This window comes from Panthera leo, chromosome B3 (genome assembly GCF_018350215.1).
Source record: "Panthera leo isolate Ple1 chromosome B3, P.leo_Ple1_pat1.1, whole genome shotgun sequence".
NCBI classification, from domain to species: Eukaryota; Metazoa; Chordata; class Mammalia; order Carnivora; family Felidae; genus Panthera; species Panthera leo.
The window spans coordinates 18174963-18197933 of record NC_056684.1 but is presented as its reverse complement, the minus strand read 5'-3'; the positions used below and the strand labels follow the sequence as shown (position 1 = coordinate 18197933).

The following is a 22971-nucleotide window of genomic DNA, read 5'->3' as shown; positions in this document are numbered from 1 at the left end:
TGACCCGGTGTGTGCGCATGGCAACAGCGTGGCTAGGAGGCAGGAGAGGGGCTGCTGCGGCATTTGCTGGGCTCCTGGGCCGGCCTCCTCCAGCGGGGTGGAGCATCTTGTGCGCAGTCACTGACGGGCTGGGAGAGCTAAGCTACCGGAGTGATAACAGCCTCTGCCCAAGGACACACAGAGTGGCCAGGCAGAGTCCCCTGTGTTCCGGGCTCACAGAGCACAGTCCAGAGCTCTTGCAGTTCCTTGGGAGTCAACTTGGCCTTCTGGCTCCCGGGCTGGCGTGGCCCAGCCAGAATCTGTAGGTCGCCAGGTTGCAAATTCAGAGACTTGGGGGAAACCCGAAGCTAAGGCTGAGGCTAGAAGGGAAAAACAGTTTGTGAGGGAGTATGAGTTGAAGGGTGTGTGTGTGTGTGTGTGTGTGTGTGTGTGTGTGTGTGTGTGTGTCTAAGAAAGCATTTCCAGTTTCAAGGCTGGAGCAAAGACAGTGGGGATTTTCATTACTGTTTAAAACCTGCTATTTCAGGTTTCAACAGCTTCCGATGTTTGCATTGCTCAATGCCAAGTCGGGGGAAAATCTGTCAAAAATGCTTTTGAAGAGCTTTTGACATTTCACCAGCCAAGTGCCTCTCAGACACAAAATGGAGTTTTATCTGGAGGGTATTCTCTTCCCCCACCCCCTGCCTCATTCTCTGCCATCCACACCCGCCCCGGGGGCGGGCTGGCCCCTCAGACACCAGGCTCTGGGAGAACGGGAGAACGTGGGGGCCGTTACACCGCGGGGTGAGGGCTCCCCCTTGCCAAGCCTCCTGCTCACCCCAGAGCCCCGGGGAGGAAGCCAGCCCACCCGCCCCCCCCTCCCCGACTCTGTCGGAACCCCGGGCTCATGCAAGCACCAAACATTCCTGCAGCGTTTTCCCCTTCCTGAGGTTTTTACAACCTCCTTTAGCTAATTCTCAAAACACCCCTTTGGGATTCCGTGTTATTTATAGTGGTGATTTTATAGCTGCGAGAAGTGAAGAGAAGGAAGTCCTCACCGAAGTGGAGCATGTCATCAGGGTCAGGCCTCTGTGGGGTGACAGAGACCTGGATCCTCCCCTCCGGGGAGCGGTGTGGCCCTGGAGGAGGCCGGGTGGGGGGCCTGGAGCTGTCACTGGGGAACAGTCACATGGACGCCCTAAGCCTCACATTCGGCCTCTCTGAAAGGCAGTCCTGTGCTCCTTGTGGTGCCATTCACGCATTTGGTGTGTGTTTATTGTGCACCTACTATGTTCTGAGCACTGCCCTGGCCACAGCCGCTGGTAGTAGAATGATTAACAAGGACTAACGAGAATGACGTTAAGTCCAGGGCCCAGCCCTCAGCGGGCATGCAGAAGGTGGACCTGGCTGCTATTACTGCTATTGTCACCATCATTGTCATCAAGGAAGCAGAGGCGGGAAGCCTTCCACCGTGTCCTTGGGTCTGAGGGACCACAGGCCTTCCCACTCTTTTAGGGAATCCTCTTTTTCATAGCCACACCAGAACTAACACCACAAGCCCATGAGTAAATTCAAGTTGAAGATTTCTCTTTGTTGCCGTGAACCTTTTGCTCTCTGTGCACCAGAACTTTTGATTTTGTTATTGCTTTTCCAGTGAAACTCCCGCTGCAAGTGTCTTTGACTCCCCATCCTAGCCAGGGGAGGGCCCTGAGATCGGTGGCGGGTCACCAAGCCTAGTCTCTGACGTGCGGCTGCGGCCACTTGCTGGGGAGGGGGCTGACCCTGCTTCAGGTCGTCTGGCAGGGAGCTTTTCTGCTGGATTTATCCCTGCTCCATTTCTATCTTTGTTTCCCGAGTCTCAGGGAGTCACGATAAATGTTAACGTAATGAGCGACCTGAAAAAAAAAAAAATACCCAACAGTGAAAGAGTGCTTCTAACAAGACCAGATACGTTTTTTTACAGATCTGTTTGCTTGGATTTTAAGAGCCTGAAAATGGCTTCACAGCAATGCTTGGGGCTAATCCGGTGCAATCTGGAGACACTGTGGTCTCCTCACTGTTTAATTAAAATTGAGGCCGAGGGGAGGCAGACAGAGATGGAGCCCATTGTCTGCGCCTGTGTTATCCTGAATGCAGCAAGCTCAAGTTACATACAACGGGATGCTGTTCAAAGCAACCCTTCAGACCTGTCTGCAATCACGTTTGTCTTCAGGGTCAAATCAGCTTCTAACTGTGCTCTCAGAGGTCATCTGGCTGAGCTGCCAGATCAGGGCCAGGAGCCGGGCAAGGGTGGCCCCACAACACCTGTCTGTGGCGGCCTTCTGCCAGGCAGGGCATGGCCGCCCCATGGAGAGCTAAGCAAGTTGGCCAAGTGACTCAGTGTGTTTTCCTGGGCTTGAGGGACTCCCTGGTCGGCTCTCTCTGTTCTTGTCCAAGCGCTAACTGTTAATAATAATAGCAGCACTTGTTGAGGGCTCGCTCTCTCCCAGACTCCCTGCTGGTCACCCGTCCAAGTGATTCTAATCACTAAATCATTCTGCAAGGAGAGTTTTATTATCCTCAAGCCACAAATGAAAAAACTGGGGCTCAGATAGGTTAAGTAACTTGCCTGAGGTCACACAGCGAGTAAGCAGGGATGGAATATGCTGACAGGCCTGTGCTGCCCCTATGGCTCTGTCCCCAGTAAAACCCCAGTCGGGGAGAGTGTGGTTACCCATGGGTGTTCGGCGGGGGCGGGCAGGCTTAACACCACCTGGACTGAAATGAAAGTTTCTTTACCTGCCACTTGGTTACGTGCTTGTCTTCTCACCTGAGGCATTGAAGCAGCCTCTGTGGGGCTGGCTCACACACAATTCAGGTGGATAAGCAAATGCTCTAAGGTTCTCAAAAGTTCTTTTTAATGAGTACAGGCCTTTCACAGCCCACCGCTGTGGGAACAGCAGAGTTCCTAGGACTCCAGCTAAAATTTAGCCCAGCCTAATCTGAGAGGCAAATCCCTATGAGGGGCAGGGCCTGCAGGGTCCCTACATGCCCCCACAGCAGCGGAGGGTCGGCCCCCAGCCTGTCACCTGGCCCTGCCCGGCTTCACATAGGTGCTGGAGAGCCATGAGAACAGACCCTTGAGTCTCTATGCGGGATCTTTGGAGAGAATTCCGTGATCTCATGGAGCAGTTCTTTTCTCCAGACTGGGAAATTAAAGGCCAATGACCCATACTAGGAAAGATAATGAATAAGAAGTGGACCTGGGCAGTGACCTAGCTTTTCATTTCCTGGCTCCCATAGAGGCTCCCACCAGTGCAAGCTGTAATTCGTACAGGAAGATGGAATTTGGTCCATGGAATGGGGCAGCTGGGGTCCTATCCCTCCTCTGCCACTCACTCACCGTGTGACCTTGGACCAGACACCCCCACTGAGCTCAGTAGCCAGCAGCCTCTAGATTGTTGTGGAATGTTCCACCTTATTATGGAACCTTACAAGCAAACCCACAGGATAAGCAAACATACCATCTGCATATGCAGGGGGACATCATGAATGCTCTCCCTGCCCCCACCCAACCTCCTGTCCCCAGAGCATGTGAAACATGACTAAGAACTTTCAGAGGAGGAAACCATCCATCAAGGTCACCCTGAATACCTGAGTTTTACAATGGTCATTGATCATTTTCAGGCAGAGACCTTTGTCAGTTTTGCGCTTGGTGTGAATAGACCCACAGGATTGAGTTCTTGCCCTGATTTTTACGTACATAATAATGACACCTGCAAAAGACATCGAAACACTTCCTGAGGTTCCTGGCCAGGAAGTAACTCACCCCTGGCCGACCGCCTAGCCAGCAGGGCTTTGGGTACCTCGCGGTCAGGGGGTGCCATAGGAGCAAGATAGACATAGCTTTAGGCACCTTCTCCATTAGGCTGTGCTGTTTCCTGGGGCCCCAACCACCACCAGTCCCACCCTGGGTGGTCCCCCTCTCCAAGGAATATTAAGACACGTAATTCCTAATTCTTCCTTCCGGGTGTGTCTCCTATAGCAGGTGGCTCCAAGGCCCATGGTGCAGTCAAGATCCGATGAGAAAAAGGATGTTGATGTCACTTGTAGATCAGTCTGCAGATACCTCTTTTCCTCACAAAGGCAGTTGAGTGCCAAATAGTCACAGGAATCTGGTCCCAAGTACATGGTAATCCCATTTTCCCAGGAAGTAGATTTTATTTTATTTTTTTGATTTTACAACCACCTTACATATAAAAAATCTTTAATGGTATAGGTGGACTAGTCAAATGTCTCCATAAACTATATAATTTATTCAGGTAGTTACACATTCATATTTAAAGGTATATAATAGGGGCGCCTGGGTGGCTCAGTCAGTTGAGTGTCCGTCTGACTTCAGCTCAGGTCATGATCTCGTGGTTCGTGAGTTCCAGCCCCACGTCAAGCTCTGTGCTGACAGCTCAGAGCCTGGAGCCTGCTTCGGATTCTGTGTCTCCCTCTTTGTCTGCCCCTCCGCTGCTCACACCCTGTCTTTCTCTGTCTCAAAAATAAATAAACATTAAAAAAAATTTTAACTTATTAGAAATGTTTGCTCATCTTGCAGAGCACTAGAAGAACAAGTTACAATCCAAGGTTTTACGGTATTTGTATATGAATATTCAACTACTTCAGTTGTAAGAAGAGAGAGCTCATTCCACTACACAGGCCACTGGGCAGAAGTTCAGGATAAATCAGAGGTTCTCAGTTGTGGGTGCCCCTTCTACATATATTGATTGATTGTCCTGGGACACCGAGGTTTTTAGAAGCTCACCAGGTAATCCCAAGAACAGATCCCAACCTGCTGTCAGCTCCCCGCCCCCCCAGAGGCCCCCCAGGTATAAGTCCTGTTGCTATGGCAGCCGTCCTAAGTTTAAGGTCTCCTGTTGGTGGGACCTCCTCATGTGACCTCACTCCTCCACCTCAGCAGCCCTCAAACTTCCCTTGTGCTCCAGTGCCAACCCCCAAGGTCTAGGGTGGGGCCCAGAAATCTGCATCCATTAATGCACAATGAATTCTCAAGCCCACAAGCAGCCCATGCCTAGTGTATCCAGAAGATAGGATGTGAAGCAAGACACAAAGCGGGGGCCCTGGGGCCCGCCTTGCCTGTTGGGGAGCGTGCCTGTTCTGGTTTGAACATGCCAGAGCCCACAGTGGGTGTCACTTGTGGTTTTCCCACCTCCTTTTTGATTTGCAAAGACCCCTTCAGAGCACCATTCCCTCTGAGCCTCTTTATCCTTCTAAAGTGAAAACAAAAACAAAAACCCCACATGATTCTGCAGAGGAATTCACCTGGCACACAAAAGCTCTTTGCGGAGCAGACAGTGCCCACATGGTCACAAATGGTACCAGCAGTCTCCCATCAAGCCTGTGCCTGGTGACTCCTCGCAGACCCCTGGAGGGAAGGTCCTCCTTCCAGCACAGGCCAAGGTCCGGCCCAAAGGGGAGGAGACAGGGAGGCACACTCTCCGGACGGCACCTGGCGTCGTCACCGCATGTGGCATTCGGAGGGCAGGCCCCGCTCTCCTTTCTCCACCCCGAGGTGCCGGTATTAACTCCAGCTGGGCTATTGCACCTGAGGCCTTTGCTTTATTAAAGTTTTGCAGAGTGCTCTCAGAACCCCATAAATCACGGGTTGCGTGGGCGCTAGGGGACACCAGATGGGGAGAAAGTGCATAGGAACCTGGCTCTCTGGCTGGAAGCGACCAGCTTATTGGAGAGACAGTTCCAAGGGCCCCTGGGAGAGCGTGCAAGTGCCCAGGAGTTCGAAGAGCAGGATCAGGGTGGCGGAGCTGAGTCGCTGACAGTCTCCCTGTGGAGCACTTTAAAGGGATGCAAAGAGAGACAGGACTTGGGAAAGTCCTACCGAGTCCGCTCACTGGGAACCTGGGATGTCTGCTGAGCTACGCCAGGCGGGTTTTAGCAAACCCAGGTCTACCAGCAGCCCGGGATTTGGTGTCTGAGTTAAAGCTGTCAGCCACAAACAGTATGAGATTCCTTGACTCTGTGATGCGAAAAAAAGATTGTGCTTCGTTTTCTCCACCTTGATTCTGAGCCCCGACCCTCCAGGCTTGCGGGAAATTTGACCCCACTCATGCCTGAGCTCCCCTCCACAACCAAGACCAGGCAAAGACCCCAGAGCCTCCCACAGCACAAAGCACTGGGGAAGACCCACTTGGTCATCAGGCCCAGTGCCTCCTGGGTGCCATCAGGCCACCCTGTCCACTGTCTCAAGGATTTCAAAAGCCCAGCTCTCTGCTGGGAATGGGAGTAGGGAGGGTGGGAAGTGAAATGCAGGCCTCATACATTAATGTTTTAGCAACTGTGTTGCATCTTAGCTCAGGCTGCTGGGGTGAAACTCCATAGACTAAGGGGCTTAAACCACAGACATTTAGTTCTTATGATTCTGGAGGCTGAGAAGTCTAAGGTCAAGGTGCTAGCAGATTTGTTTCTTGGTGAGGGCCCGTGTCCTGGCCGTGTCCTCACACGGGGGAAAGACAGACTCTGGTCTCTCTTCCTCTTTATAAAGACACAGTTCTCATCATGGAGGCTCTGCCCTCATACCCTCATCTAAACCTAACTACCTCCCAAAAGCCCCACCTTCAAATACGATCCCATTGGGAGTTAGGGATTTGGGGAGACAAAAGACATTCAGTCCGTAACATCTCGAAGCAGGTTTCTGTCAGACACCTGGGATGCAGTGAAGCCCCTTGTCCTGCATTATTCCAAGCCCCTGGGAATGACACCGAGGGGCAGCTGCATTGCAAAGCCATTGTCAAGGACTCCTGGGTGTAGGTTAGGCCCCCAGCTCAGGCTGTCCCTGTGTCTGGCAGTGCTCCTCAACCTGTGGGAAGGGCCTCCAGTCCCGCGTAGTACAGTGCATGCACAAGGTCACCGGCCGCCATGGCAACGAGTGCCCCGCCCTCTCGAAGCCAGCAGCCTACAGACAGTGCCACCAGGAGGTCTGCAATGACAAGATCAACGTGAACACCATCACCTCCCCTCGCCTCGGTGAGTGGCCCCCGGTTTCTGGGGTGGGGAGGTGGGAGTTCTGTAAGCCAGAAAGCCCCCTTTGGGCCCTAGCTGAGCCCTGAAGAGGTCTTTTGTCAGCTCTGTAGAAGGTTAGAGGTTTCAGAGGTGGAATTTCGTTCCTTGTCACGAAAAAGACGTCTGCTAGCGGCAACCTCAAACACAACAACGGCTCAAGCGTCCCGCTTAGTCCCTCTGCCAACAATGAGGAACACGGGAGGGTGGTCTTCAGTCAATGTTTTTGGGCTCCTGTGCACGAGGAGGGCAAAGGGAGGTGCGTTCTTCCAGAAGTGAAGGAGCTGGGGCGACATTCACGAAGCCTCGGTGACGTTCGCATGGGATGCTCCCCAAGCTAACACTTGAGAAGAAAACAGAGGTGTTGATAGGGTGGAGTATTTAATTCAGTGGCACAGGAGGGAGAAGAGGAGCATTTAACACTAATCTGGTGATTCCTTTTGACGGTGTCCACTTTTCCAAATAGAAATCCCTGAGGAATCTTTTCCTACCCAGAGCCCCTTTCCCTAACACTGGAACACAGCCAGAATGAAGAGGGTTTCTAAGTTGCTTCACTGGAGGGTCTTTGAACTGGCAGAGGGGCACCCCGGGCTTTTGCATGCACACACCTCCTTGGTATGCTCCAGAGACCTCCCTCAGGCAGGACATTCTCTCTGCAGGATGACCCTGAAGGAGATTCGGGCCACTTGCTTAGGCTACGAGCTTATGCTTTGGTGGCCCTTTGATGTCCACCGCCCCGTGCCGTTCTGTTTTATGAATGCCAGCAACGATGGTGTCCTTCTCCAAAAAATAACAGCAAGTGCCACTTAGGTGAGAAGCAGGGTGCACAGTGCCCTGGCCCTGAGGAAGCATCAGGCAGACCCATGCTCTGCCAAAGGGTCGGGTTAGACACAGGAGCGTGTCCCCTGTCGAAAACAGCGGCATCCCGTGGCCCCGGCAGGGGGTGTATTTCCTCCGTTTGCGCAAGGCTCCGGTGTGCTTGTCGGTGAGGGCAGCTCCGGAGTGTGTCAGACCACAGGCCGCCCCTGCGCAGGCATCCTGATGTCCCTGGGCCATCCGTAACCCCTGGGCTTTCTGTTTCCACCGTCCCTGTAGCCGCTCTGACCTACAAATGTACGCGGGACCAGTGGACAGTGTACTGCCGGGTCATCCGAGAAAAGAACCTCTGTCAGGACATGCGGTGGTACCAGCGCTGCTGCCAGACGTGCAGGGACTTCTATGCGAACAAGATGCGCCAGCCGCTGCCACCGCCACCAAGCTCATGACACGTGGCCCAAGGGTCCCTCGACGCGCCAGCGCGAGGCCTGAATCCTGATGACATGGCTCGTTGAAAGCCTCCCTACCCAAGAGCGCACCAGTCCTGCGGCCGGGACCCCCCTCCCCCAGAGCACAGCGCCGCTCCCCCCACCAGGCTGTCCCGAGAATCCAATCGCATAGAACTTGAGCGTGGACTTGACATTTGCTGTTAGTGCTTTTGTACTTAATATATTGTTAATGGCCACTGGATGGCTTTCTCCGGTAAAGAAAAAAATAGGCATGAGTCACAAAATTATTGTAATTTCTAAGGTTCTGTGTACCTCAAAGGGAACACCTCTGACAGACAGTTGTCAAAAGAAAGAGACGTCACTGAGCGCTTCTGTCCAGCTTTCTTTTGACGATTGAATTCCCGGTGCTTGATGTGCCGGGGGCAGGGGGACTATCCCCCCAGTGAGACATTCCACGTTCAAACAGGCTTTATTCTGAAAGCCGGTGACACCCCGGAAGGAAGGACAGATGTCAGTGAGCCTCTGCCAATGGCTCCCCCCAAGAGGGCCAGGGTCAGCACTTAGCCTCTCAGCTCATCTCTGAAAAGGTGTTCTCTAGATCCTGGGCCTTCTCTTGGAAGTCTTGTCCCTGACAGTCTGAATCTGTATCAGCCAAAGACACCAGGGCCGCATAGTTTTGCGTAAAAACCTGTGTTGGGGAGAATATTCTGGAAGTGTTTGGGTTTGGGCAGGCATCTAATTTGTATACTCTACTGTCCACCACATAGGGAAACAGAAAAGTCTTTCTTCGAGGTGCTATGAAATGGGACATCTGTTCATTTGGGTGATGGGACTGTTCCCTGGCATAAAGGTGAGCTCAGGACAGCTTTGTCAGGGGTGTGTGGCCCCTCCACATTCTGGGGGCCTCCACTCTTGTCAGTACTTCATAAAGCTTTGCACCTTAGACGTGGCTTCCCATTGACCTTGGCCATCTATCTGAAGTTGATTCTTTTTAGAAGCTCTGCCTCCTTCGCCCTGGCATGGGACTGGTTTCCTCCAGAAGCCCCTCGGCCTGGGGGGCCGGGATCACTGCACAAGCACCGAGCCTTCCCACAGCCCAGACCTTGGGGGACCCATTATTGTCATGCTGTCGGTATTGACCCATCTTCTTAGTAAGACAAGGATGACCCTCAGAAAAGCACGAAGAAAGTCTTTCCCTCCCGCAACCTATCAAAACAGAGCTGTGCCCTGTCTAGAAGTCTGAGGAAATGACAAGAACACAGAAGATGGTAGGACCCTGCCCGCTTTGGGAGCTGGGAGAGAAAGACCCTAGATGCCAGGAGACCTGTTTTGCTCACCAGCTTGGTGGGTGTTTGATGGGTGCTTATGTTCAAGGACTTTACCATGACAAACCCACCTTCTCCCTTATTGCAGACGGGGGAATCTCACTTATGCCAATGTCCCAGGGATCATCTCCAAGTTCTTCCTGATTTATTGGTGCTGTGTTTATGTATCTGCTTTGGTTTTTGATGATGTCACAACTTTAGGGTCCATTAGCTTAAATCAGAAAGAAAACAAAAAGAAAATCTCCTGCCTTCTCAACCCCGTCTTACAGGCTGTTTCAATTTATGATTTCTAATATTCCAGAGATAGAGACGTGGTAGGGATGACAAGAGATTTGTGCGGTTCCTCTTGAATCGACGAGAAGTATTTGAGAAGCTTGCTTGGGTGCTCTGATTGAGAGAGTGCCAGGATAGCGCGATCCACCCTGCAGTGTAAACCCCGTCAGTGTTGCAGCACAGCCTATGCAAAACGCTGTCCTCCCCAGCTCAGGCTTGGCCACTGACAGACTCCCCCAAACCCCATTTCTGCAAAACTCTCAAATTCTTGGGGAGCTAGGGTTCCAAAATGGGCTGTGCTTCACCATGTAATGTCAGAAAGATAGCAGCCTCGGGGGCTGAGGAGCTGAGCCAGGGCAGCCAGCTAAGGAACCCACGGGGCCCGCCCAAGCTGGGCATGTACGTGCCCCTAGGCTAGCACTTTCTCGGATGCCTCTGAATATTCCCCCCAACTGGCTACCTTGACTATATCAACTGGATGCATCTGGCAAGGGCCCCACCCTCTCAAAATGCAAATAATTGATTTCGTTATTATCGAACACCCACTGGTTCCCCCAGAGTCCATGTCTCTGTGACCTCCTTTAGCTCATGCTGGCACTTGCTGCTCTGAAATTCACCAGCCCGCCTTCTGTTCATGGCACAAGCAATGATTGATTTCGGCGAAGCCATGATGGCACTCTTGTTCCACTTTGTACAGAAGACATTGAAACCCTGTGATCACAACAGTGACGTTTCTTTATTCACAATACCCTGTACTGTCACTCAAGTACTGTACCTTTTTGATTGCACAAACGCGTTACTAACGACAGAGTCTTACGACCTTATGGTGCTACTTTTGTGGGTGCAAATGAAGCCCTCTCACTTGACCATGGCTTGACATTATCAGAACACAGGGAAAGATCCTCAGCAGCAATAATCTCATTGCTTTGTTCTCTTTTCTCCATTTCAGAGTCAAATGTATATATTTTCCATTAGTTAACTTACATTACGTACTGTACCCATGGTATTTTTGTTTTACTTTTTGGTGCTGGTTTTGAAAGAAAAAAAAAAGAACAGAAGACAAACATTGGACACCACTGTAAATGAAAAATTAATCATTTCATTGGAAGTGAGTTGAACATGTTAATAAAATGTTTTTCCATAACAATTTTAAGCTGTCTGTGGAGTACGAGACAAAAACCAGTCCTCCGGGGCTGACAGAGGGAGGCCTGTCCTTCTGCGAGTGGTCACATAGCTTGCCTGGAACAGCGTCCCGACCACAGCTGTGGACAGGGTCAGAGGTCGCTGGTAAATGCAGTTCTGGCGGGTGGCTGTGTCTCCCTGCGTGAGCACTAACAAATCATTCCGTCCCAGGCCTCACCCCTGTGTGGTTGCAAAACCGCGGGTGGGGACATGAGGGTCTGGCAGCTGTGCTGTCAGTCTGTGTCTGATGCAGAACAGCAGCCACCTCGCTCACGGAGACGCCCGTGCACCATGGGGGTGCAGTGACCCCTGCTGCAGGGGACCCCTCAGAGCTCCAGCCCTGGTCGTGTCAGAATAGGCACCTGCTCCCTGCAACCCTGCTTGTCTGTCTTTAGCACCCCCGTCCCCAACCCTGCTGATGGTCCATACAGCTCCCCTCTTCGTGCAGGTGTGAGCAGGGGTCCTGACCCCACCATCGTCCCAGACTGAGGACACAGCAAGGGTACTACACCACCATAACTGAGATTGCTGCAGTTATTGGGACCCTGTCTTGGCCTGACCAGGAGCAGGGATGTCACCTCTCCTTCTCATGGGAGTAGTTACATGACCTCATGTAACTACTCAAAATTTACACAGGGTCTCATCTCCTCCTGGCATCAAGGAGAAAGAGCTCCCCAGCCAAGAACTTGGAACTCCATTCGACAGACAGCACTTCCTTTTAACATTGGAGCAGCCCCCAGAAATCTCGTGAAATAAAGACTGTTTGTTTAACAGATGACAAACTGCCCACGGCCCCCCAGTTGCCAGGAAAGCTGTTGCTTGTCTTAATTCTCATTAATGATCAGCCATCTACCTCAGGCACCTGTATCTTCTCCTCCTTTCTCTGAGTTCTGATCTCTCTAGAACTTCTAACAGCCCTGATGGTTTGTGATTTCTCCATAAGCCGCTTAGACTCTGGGGTGGTCCTCAGCCATTTCAATTTCTTGGGTGAAATTGACAAGCGCTCAATCAGCAAGTGTTGAGTGGGTTTCTAGTAGGAACCAAGCACTCCCTGGAACTGATGGAACACAAAAGAACAAAAGACCAGCTCAGAAGCCCACAGCCCCATTGAGCCGACAAGCCTGGAGTTCAGAACAACAGAGAATGAGCTAGAGCTGCAGGAACTCCAAGGAGGGAAAGGTCAGGACCTCCTTTGTGGGTTCGTTGATTGACCTCTGGACACAGGCTAGAAGGGTTAGGGTTGGAATTTCCATGAACTCTCCAGACCACTGGCACTGCCCCCTGTGCTGCACTAACACTATTCTCAGGTCACCTGACCTTCAGGTATCCCATTGCACAGACGTTTTCACACCTGTCGTCAGCAGCCCTCTCCTTTGGGTCATCCTCTTCTCCCTGTCTATGGACCCACTGTGTCCTGACTTTTGTCCTCCTCCAACTCCTTCCTAGATCTCCTTTCCTGCCAACTCTATGTGATGGAATGCCCCAGGGCTCAGCCCTAACCTCCATCTCTCTATATACTTTATCCCTAGGCTATGTCACCCAGACCTGAGACTTTGACAACCATGCACATTCTGGTATCTCCCAAATGAACATCTTTGGCCCTGACCTCTCCCTTGACCTCCACATATATACACGACCTCTCCATGTGCACAGGCAAGCCCACAGGAAGCTCTGATACTGGGATGGCCTTTCAGAGGTGTGCCAAATCTGAGACTTGGTGGGGATAGCTTACCTCTGGCTCCCTCCATGTGGCTTTAGCTGGGGTGGTTCAAAGGAGGAGAGGCTGGGGTTATCAGAAGGCTCCCATGCTTGCATATCTGACAACCAATGCTGGCTCTAAGAACCTCACCCAGGACTGTTATCCAGAACACCTACAAGTGACCTCTCCAAGGGGCTGCTTGGCAGCCCTGAGGCACAATGGCAGGGTTTCAGTGGCAAACACTCTGAGAGAGACCATGACTCTCCTGACCTCATGTAACTACTCAAAATTTAACAGCATCACGTCCACCATCCTCTAATAGTTAAGGAAGTCACAAAGGCTCACCTAAGTTCAAAGATTCTATGTCTTGCTGGGGGCAACAGCAAGACCCTGGAAGAGCAACTGAGATGAGAATTTGTGCAGCCATTTGGGGGAAGAGCCATATACTCCCACATGCAGAATATGCTCACCTTCCCCCCAGTGTTCCATCCCATTTCAACGTCATGTTCAGGCTCAAGGCCCTGGATTTCACCATCTAAGTCAGGTGCAGGTACAGGTAGGCAGCTTCTTGAGCACTATTTCTCTCAATGTAAAGACCATGAAACTCAGAAGGGACATTATCTCCTCCCAACCTCCAACACCCAAGAGAAAAGAGTGGGATGGGCACAGGAGAGCCGATGCAGATACTCTCTGTTTAAAAAGGAGGGGAAAGGGAGGCCCATAGAAACTACTGTCCGTAGCAGTTCTAAAGTCCAGCATGGCACAAGTGGCCTGTTCCATTAGACCCAGCCCTACTGCCTGGGAGTGATTCTCCCAGAATTGCCTCCAGAAGCCAAAGATGCTTGCCATTTGCTGCGATTCATTCCTAATGGTAGGGGAAGAAAATGCAGTCAAGGGCCCTTGCCTCTGCTGAGGACACGCTAACATGCTCCAGACCTCTGGACTCCTAAAAACGTCACTGATCCGGTGTGTCCTTGAATATTCACAGTGCTAATCTCCCACCTGCTAGAGCACAAGTGTCTTTATGAGGCCTCCAATTTACATGTCTCTGCTCTGATTAACATGACATCGTGGATACAGTGGATCACTGTGGATTCTGTGAAGGGCCTGTATAGTCCAGGCCCTCTGGGGCTATGTTATAACAGAGTGTTAAGGTAGCCCTGGAGAAGACAGTACATGATGGCTACTGTTGTCTGTCACACACGAACATGACCTACTCTGGCCTTCCTTTCTGATAGAACTGGAAAAGGATGCATTTCCTAGCTTAAAAGTTGTATACCTTGTATCTTGAAGCTTGTTAATCTGCTCTGGAAAGGATACCACATCTAGCACAGCATACTCATTGGTGACTAATTCTTGGTTAAGACTGTCATGTGACAGGACCAAATCTAAATTTCTCAGGGGCCAGACTGATGACTTTTATGGGGAGATGGTGGAATAACCTCCCCCTGCATTCTTTCGGTCTTTAAGCATGATGCTGAAATTCACCATTGCAATATTGCTATTTTGCAATATTGCTATTGACTCACTTTCTTGCCTGGAGAGAGGGAGGCAGGATCACAGGCTTCCACTTGGCCTTCCCCACTATAATGGTGCCTTATTCCACAGGACGAGGACTAAGTTCATCTACCCCAAGTGCCCATTCAGGGACAGGGGAAATGATCACTGGGTGGTCTTAAGGAACCACTGGGCCCACTATGAATGAAACCTGGACCAGGACTCCATTCATTATCTGAACCTCATCCCCCTTCACTGTAGAATGGGACCATGATAACACTCTGGGTCCCCAGCAGCATTGTCAACTTGGATCCCATGTGCAGCATGTAATTGACTAAGGATTAAATTAATCATCCTCAGCACTCACTGCTTTTTGCCAATGCATCAGGGACACTCAGCAATAGCCATTCAATTTCTTCACTTTATCATTTCTGTTTCCCTGTGTCTTTCAAATGACTGAGACATTATGCCACTCGTACTGATGTCAGGGGCATGAGGTCCCTTGATCTAGCTGGCAGGAGATGCAACTCCAAAATCCTATTTTAGGGCCTGCTTCCTTAGGATCGCTCCTGGCACCAACTGCCTTAGTTTGCATGTTTGGGAACCAGTCTCTGAGGTGGAGATCTGTGGAGGGAGGTTCACGGGGAGGTGCCCTCAGGAACACAACAAAGGTGCGAGCGCATCAAGGTTGGTTGGGCACAGAGAGATAGGGAACCCTGACAGTCACAACAGGAGCTCAGCTGGTGCCATAGGGAGTTTTGAAGCTGGAATGGCCCTTCAACATTGTCCCACACTAATGCAAGGGGGCGGGCCTGTGTATTTCGCTGCCAGCTGCCCTGGGGAAGGTGTAGTCTTAAGAGTTAGCTCCCTTCTGGGATGCCTGGGTTGCTCAATCGGTTAAGCATCTGACTCTTGATTTCGGCTCAAGTCATGATCTCAGGATCCTGAGATTGAGCCCTGCATCAGGCTTCATGCTGAGTGTGGACCCTGCTTAAGATCCTCTCTCTCTCTCTCTCTCTCTCTCTCTGCCCCTCTTGTGCTCTATCTCTCTAAAAAGTAAATTTAAAAAAACATAAAGAGTTATCTCCCTTCTGCCAAGGGCAAGGCCTGGGGACATACTCTGCTGTGAGTCAGCCAAGACTGAGGGAGCTGGGAGAATGAGGGCCTCGATTCTGGAGGGAGATTTGTGTAGCACAGCACAACTCCCACTGCATGCCTCAAGCTTAGATCTTACGAAATTAAATTCTCAATTTCCTCCCTCTTATAAACTCCTTCCAGAGGTTTCTTCGTCTCAATGGCACCACTATCCACTAATGAGGTGGTTGGGGGGTGGGCTAAATGGGCAGTGAACATTAGGAGGGCACTTGTTGGGATGAGCACTGGGTGTTATATGTAAGTGATGAATCACTAAATTCTACTCCTAAAACCCAGACTACACTGTATGTTAAGTAACTCATATTTAGATAGATGGATGAGTAGATACATACATACATACATACATGCATAAATACATAGATGATAGATGATAGATTGATAGGTAGATGGTAGATAGATGATAGATAAGAAAAAGAAAAGGCAAAAAAGAAAAAAAAACTTCAAAGTCATCCTTGTTTCCTCAGTTTCCCTTTTTATCCCCAGTCCAGTGCAGCCATAAATACCATTGGTTCTGCCTCCAAATTATGTCTCTAATCTGTCTGCCTTTCCCTCTGACTCCGCCACCACTGTGCACCACGTCACAGACCCCCACCAGGACCCTGCCTCCTGACCATCCCCCTCCCTCCTTTCGGCTCCTTCCAATATGCTCTCCACACCCCAGTCAGAGCAATATCTCCCAAACATAAACCCTGGCATCCTCCCCACTTAAAACCCTTCAATAGCTTCTCACCTCTGGAGTTTTCTCATCTCACAGCCCTGTGTGATCCTGCCCCTGCTGTCCTCCCTCCTACATGGTCATTCTCACATATACATCAGCCTCACAGCCTCCTTTCTGTCTTATCATCCCCCACCCTCTTCCCCGCTTTGGGCCTTTGCAGGTCCTATTGCTTGTGTTGCCCCAACTAGCCCAGACCTTCCCGTGGCTGATTATCTACATCCTTCATGCCTCTGCTGAAATGTTATTTATTCCTCAGACTTTCCTTGAATGCCATCTGAAGTGACTTCCCAGTCATGGCAGCCATCTTTATTTCCTCATCATATTCCTCATATTTCCTCATTCCTTGCCATAACCTATCATGACTCCCTTGACCTGTTGCACTACCATATAGTCTGTCTTCCCACCTAGAAAGTAAGTGCCACGAGGGCAAAACACCCATGCCCCTCATGTATCATCAGATCCCTAATGCCCAACACATGCAGACACTAAGCGAACATGTTTCCCCTTTGCTAGTCACAATGTATATTGTTTAGATTATTTTCAGGAAAGTTCAGATTGTACCACAAGGTGTTTGTACTGGATAATAGGAGTGCACTCTGAATTCAATGACTTTTTTTTTCTTGCATATACCTCAAATGATACAAATATTTGGACAACTAGCTGTAAGTCAATGAAAACAAGATGTTTGCAGTTTTTCAAATTCTCCCCCTTGTCAGCCACCCTTTGCCAACAGAGACAGGTGTTTCCAGATGGTTGCCATGGTGATCTCAAAGCTGTTTTCTCTCCTTTTCATTTTATCTTTGGAACAGGAGAGTGACAGATTCAGGAGGCAGAGAGTCTGAGGTTTGGTGAGGATCTTTGTAAAGCTTGACGTGGCGCCACCATCTGGTGTTTCTGGAATAAAAGTTTAACCATCAGGCTCATAGAGTTGTCAGGACAGGTCCCCATGACTGGCAGGATCCAGTGCAACATGGGTGCTCACTGTGGGGTTTCCTTGACCAGGGACACTTGTTACTCCCCCATGCACTATGACGTTGTCATCCCCTTGGTTTTGAAGCCCTTCTCAGAAAAACAACCCCTTTTTGAACCCGAGCAGCTTCAGCATTCCAGGGGATAACTCTCAAAAATGACCAAGAAATTAGGTTTTCCTCCTGGAATTTCTTTTTCTTTTTAGTGTTTATTTATTTTTGAGAGAGAGAGAGAACACGAGCAGGGGAGGAGCAGAGAAAGGTACCGGGGATCCAAAGCAGGCTCCATGCTGACAGCACAGAGCCCAATGCAGGGCTCAAACCCACGAACTGTGAGATCATGACCTGAGCCAAAGTCTGACACGTAACCGACTGAACCACCCAGGTGGTCCTCCTCCTGGAATTTCTTAGGAGAATGCTAGGGTTTCCCTTGGAAAAGACTATTCAGGTCTGGGGGACTCAATCCTTCTGTAGGAAAAATGTAAATGGCCCAGTAAATCAAAGGGTCCCTTGGTAGACAGACCCTAGTCAAGCCGAAACAAAACTCCTTTCCATCAGAGTGATGAGGATGTGGATCAGGACACTACCAGGGCTGTCCAGGTACCCACCCAGTGACTAACACTTCCATAAAATCCAACACATAGAAATTATGTGCACAGACACATAGGTTGGCCTAAATGAAGCTCAGGAAAAAGGAGTGTCCCTGCAGTCTCCAACAGGCTCCTCCCTGCTCCTTCCAAAGTCTCTCTCTCCATTCAGAATGTTCTCTTCTCCATGCTTTCCACCTCTTTAGCTTATGTTCTCCTTCGGTTTTATTTATTTATTCCCTCTCTCCCTTCCTCTACCCATCAGTCCTCTTTTCCTTTTCACTTTCTACATTTTTCCCATTCCCAAGTTTCAGATGATTGTCCATTTCTGACTTTGACCCCATTGTTGATGTAGAAATGTTCACTGAAGGCCCACTAGGGACAGCGAGCTCCTCCAGGGACTGAGTTTCCACTGAGTCTTTAGATTGCCAAGTACCCTTTACAAGTGCACTCTCAAACCACTCACCCAGGATCCTTGCAAACTAGCTGTTCTTTAGAAGTTTCAGAGGTCTCTGGGTGCTCACTTCAAGCTTAATTCTATGTGTGCCAATCACACGTGCAACAATCCTTCAGCTAATGATACACATCAGCAACTGGCTTTCTGGCCACTGAGGTTAGTTTTAATATGCCAGTGGATGATTATAAAATAGCAATTCTGGAAGTTCCATCCAAGGATTGCTATGTATTAACACGTTATTAAAACAGTATATTGCAAGGTCAACATACTATTGTAATTGTTGACCTATCAAATATGGAAAAATTTTGAAACTTCAGTGGAAGCCAGATGCTGTTTTATTAAATTGGAATACAGTACAGGGAAGAGAGAGTATTGCAAATGTTCAACAATATTGGTTTGATGTGTTCATGATTTTTTCCAATGTTGTTTTTTATAAAATAATTATATGATATATCCACATATATTATACTTCATTTGTATTCTGTATGCACCTAGTAGACATACGTGCATAAATACAATGCTTACATGTGAAGTGTGACCACACAGTTGGTTAACTTGAGACAGTCTGTTGTGGCTTATGAAATGGCCCTAGAGCAATTTCAGCAGGATCCCTGTGTCCTCTGGAGCAGTGGCCACATCACTCAGGACAGAGGCTTCCAAGGCAGAAGCAACACCCATCTCAATGTACAGATCATGAAATATAAAATTTATTTATATCATGACTTCTATGCTAAATGACCATTTTACAGTGTAAGTCAATAAACTTTTATGGAACAGTGTGATAGCTGTAGGGTGGAGGAAAGGATACACAGTCCCCTGTCCTTGGAGAATCATAACAATATGTTGTTGTACCCTTCTCTTGGCAAATAGTGGCTCTGCCCAAATGTGGAAAAATATTTAAGTCAGTTCAAAACTAATAGGGCTGTTGGCTCAGCATTTAGGATAAACAAACCTCTGCCCAAGAAGAAATCAGATTGCTGTCTTTCGGATGGCTGTAATTCAGTGAAGCCAAGTTCTCAAAGTTTGAGTGCCTCCCTTGTAAGCCCCATCAAATAAATTCTGCACCTCCAATATTGCACTCATGACAAATGTCACTTCATAATGACATTACCTGTGCTTTTCAAGCTGTTGACAGGTCAAACTACACTGGATAGTCCTGTGGGGTTTTATCTGTCTAGACCACACCGCCTGGCCATGGCAGATGGACATATCTCTCTGCACACAGCCAGTTGCAGATGTGAGCTAGACTCCTACATGGCTATTTTAGGATGCCGAAAGAGAGAAATCAAGGAATAACATACATTTTTAAAGGAACTGGAAGTCATGAAACAAAATCAAGAGGATAGGAAAAAGAACCAACAAGAAAACTCATAATTGACAAGCAGAATGAAAAAGTGAAAAACACTGGATAAACCCTGGAGAAGAAGGAATCAGAATATTCATGATTGGAAGGTAGGATTGAAGAATTTCACATAAAAGACTATATTGAGAAATGAAGTTTTTCTGGGTTTTTTGTTTTGTTTTGTTTTTTTAATGAACATGTCATTAAGAAAGAGTGAAAACAGTTTGAGAGGTATCAACTTTTGTCTGATAGGCGCTCTCAAGATGAGAATGGAAGAAATGGCAGAGGAGCCATCTTTGAGGAGATACTCAGGATGGCCAAAAATTGAAGAAAGACATGAGTTTTTATATCAAAAGGCACTGCAAATAGTGAACAAAATAAATAGAAATCAATCTGTACCTCACACATAGTAGTGAAACTGCAGAAATCATGGATGAAGAGCAAATCTTGGAAGCGGCCAAAGAGAAAAGCCAGGTAACCCCTGTGGAATAATAGCCAACTGATGGCAGATGTGAGAAGGAAATTGAATAATATCTTCAAGGGCTGAGAGCCCCGATACCTACTTCTGCTTAGAAGTGTCCCATGGAACATACAGTGGGAAGCTCATCTTTGCCCTTCTCCAGAGTCTCCTACAATGGGCAGGAGTCAATTCTTACATTCATGGTCCCTCTCCAAGCCTACTCATCACAATGAGTGACCCCACCATCCACACCTTCTTGCAAAAGCCAGAAACCTGAGAACCAGCCCATAGACAGAATGTCCCCAAGTCCTGTCATTTTCTGTCTTAAATTCCTTTCAGTCTGTCCTTCTTCCCCCCCCCCCCCCAGTGGACACTGTTCTGGTTCAGGCCCATTCCAGTTGCCTCCCCATTAGCTTTGCCACCTCTGGCCACCATACTAATACCAAAATGACCCTTTGAGGTCTAATTGGTACTCTCTTTACTGCTTCGCTGCTCAAAGCTCATCCCTGGCTCACTCTCAAGGCAACATGTTGCCCCTCCAGCCCTGTCCTTCCATCTCCTTCCATTCTCCTCCTGCCCATGCTTGCCTATGGACAGCAAAGTCTCTAAGCCAGGAATCTGCAAACTATGGCCCATCAGCCAATTCCTTCCCACCGCCTATTGTTAAAGTTTTATTGGAACAAGCACACCCACCTGTTTATGTATTGTCTATGGCAGCTTGATCACTACAAAGAGCTGAGTAGTTGAACAGATCTCCTCCCAGGGCTAGCCAATTCCTAGATGCTTGGTCATCTGAATATCCCAGGATAGACTATCCAAGAGTGTGCTTTCCGCATGCAAACCAACAAATCCCCAACTACTACACCACACACCCAATCACCTTCTTTGTGAGGCTCTCACTTTCATACTCCAGGCCACTCTCCCATGCCCTAATCACCAAAGGACCAGGTATTGAACAACCAGGGACAGCCCCAATGCTCCAGAGCCCACTGGTATCATTCAAACTAGGCAATCTTAATTCTGCTTACCCTGCCTTGCTCATTTCTTCCTGCAGAAACCACAGTAAAGACTTTTTGCCTACATCCACCCCCTAACACTTCCCCATGTGGCCCTGCACCCTCCTTTTGAGAACTGTGAATAACAAACTCTCTTTTTGTCTCTTGGTCTGCTGGTCTTGCTCTACTTTAAATATTCCATTAATACATTATATCAGGAGGATTCAGGCAGGACCCACATGTGGATACTCTAGGGCCTGTTTGCCTGGCTGGGTGGGTTCCCTGGGAGGGGAGCAGATGGGTCAATAGGTTGTGTTTAAGCAGATGGTCAACAGCCATCTACCACCCTGCCATGTTCATCCCACCCACTCTCAGCTGACCCATAGCCTGTTCTTCCTTCTTAAGTTGGGAAATCAGCCTGACTCTCCTTGAAAAGAAAAAACACTAATAAATCAAACTCCAAAATATATATTCTTATCTTACTATCATGCAGGCTTCCTGGGGTCTTTCGAACCTTTGGTCTACCCACCCTGGACCCCAGCCTTCGGTAAGCCTACAATGCACATTACCTTCTCAGAACTAAAAACCGCTCCCACAGAGGCCTGGAGAAATGCTGGCTACAGGTTCTAGGTCCTGAGGCAGATTTATGGGTGAAATCACCTCAAGATGAGGTCCTATTTGGCTTTGAGTAATTCAGAGTAACCAGGGCCATCCGTCAGCACAGACTGGGCACGGCTGTGTTCAGCAGCAGGAAGGCTGAGGCCAGGGAGGTGCTCTTGTCTTTGCCTCTCGCAGTGACAAGAACACAGAGTGACTTGCTCTGCTTAACAGAGCCCAGGAAAACCTCATAGAGAGGGTACTTGAAGGAAGAGTTAGGATTTGGCAGCCAGAAGAGAGAAAAGGGCATTCCTGGTAGAAGGGACAGAGTGCGCCATAGAACAGAGATGGATGAAAAGTTGCTGGGACACAGGGTGCATGTAGTGTGGTGGAAGTGACAGGAGTTGAAGCTGGAGGTAAAAACCAGTATGTTTCCAGTTTCACGCCCCCTGGCCCTGGTGCAGATGAAGGGCTCCATAAAGATTCTGGATGAATGAATGAGGACAAGAGGTAGGACCTTGATGCCTAACAGCATATTTGTCTTCTGCTTGGATCAGACTGGGCTCCAAGCAGAAAAGGACACCTAATTAGACTTTGCTGCTTCTGAGAGACTATGCCAGGATTGCCAGTTTCTGAGCTGAGCTGGAAGAGCTGGTTAAGCCATGCTTCTAAAATAGCTTGTACTGTTTGTCCCTCCAAGACAAAATATGGTTTGTAGAGCCTGTTTTATTATACCTTGCAATATACACATGCAACGCATTAGCCAGCAGACTCCCCCACCCCACCCCAGGTTGTTTAGAGAGTAATGATGTTTGCCAAGGTCACACAGCACTGTAGCGGTGAAACTGGAAGCAGCAATGACCCTCGGCCCCTGTCCTAAACTGGGCCCCCCAGTCCTTGCTTTGACCAAGGGCCAAAAAGACCCACCAAACCATGGACTGAGGCCTTATCTGAGGTCTGGGCCCAGGCAGGGCCTCCTCTCCTCCAGGGTAGCTGAGATACCAGTTCCTTCAGACCGGCTGCAGCCAGTTCACAGCGTTGTGGTTCTGTCCTCCGACAATTGTCTCCTTTGGGGGACAGGTGGAACTACAGCCCCTGAGGAAGCAGAGATGGCTCATGTATGCCTGAGAGAAAGCGGGGAGAAGGAGAAGCTGGACCCGAATGGTAATGGGCCTGCTCTAGCCCCATGGAAAATGTTCAGGCAGTAATATTTCACAGCTGCATCCCATGGAGGCTCCTTTCACTGAACAGGTTCCTTGGACCCTTCCGAGGAACCCAGAATTTTTACCTGATTCCCAACCCCTCATTCTGGTGCTAGAGAGTTCCACTCAACAATGTTAACATTATTTATTGAACCCTTGTTATGTGCCTGGCACTGTACTGGTTGATGTCCATGTGGCAATTACCACC

General features: G+C 49.3%; 1 protein-coding gene across 1 annotated transcript in view; it reads left to right on the top strand.

Moving 5' to 3' along the window:
* ADAMTS17 (ADAM metallopeptidase with thrombospondin type 1 motif 17) overlaps positions 1-10970 on the top strand; it is a 343010-nt gene extending 332040 nt beyond the window's left edge. The window contains 2 exon segments of the mRNA XM_042943087.1: positions 6831-7008; positions 8137-10970. Coding sequence (XP_042799021.1) covers positions 6831-7008; positions 8137-8306 — 348 coding nt within the window. The 3' untranslated portion in view covers positions 8307-10970.
* Positions 10971-22971: the final 12001 nt, after the last annotated feature.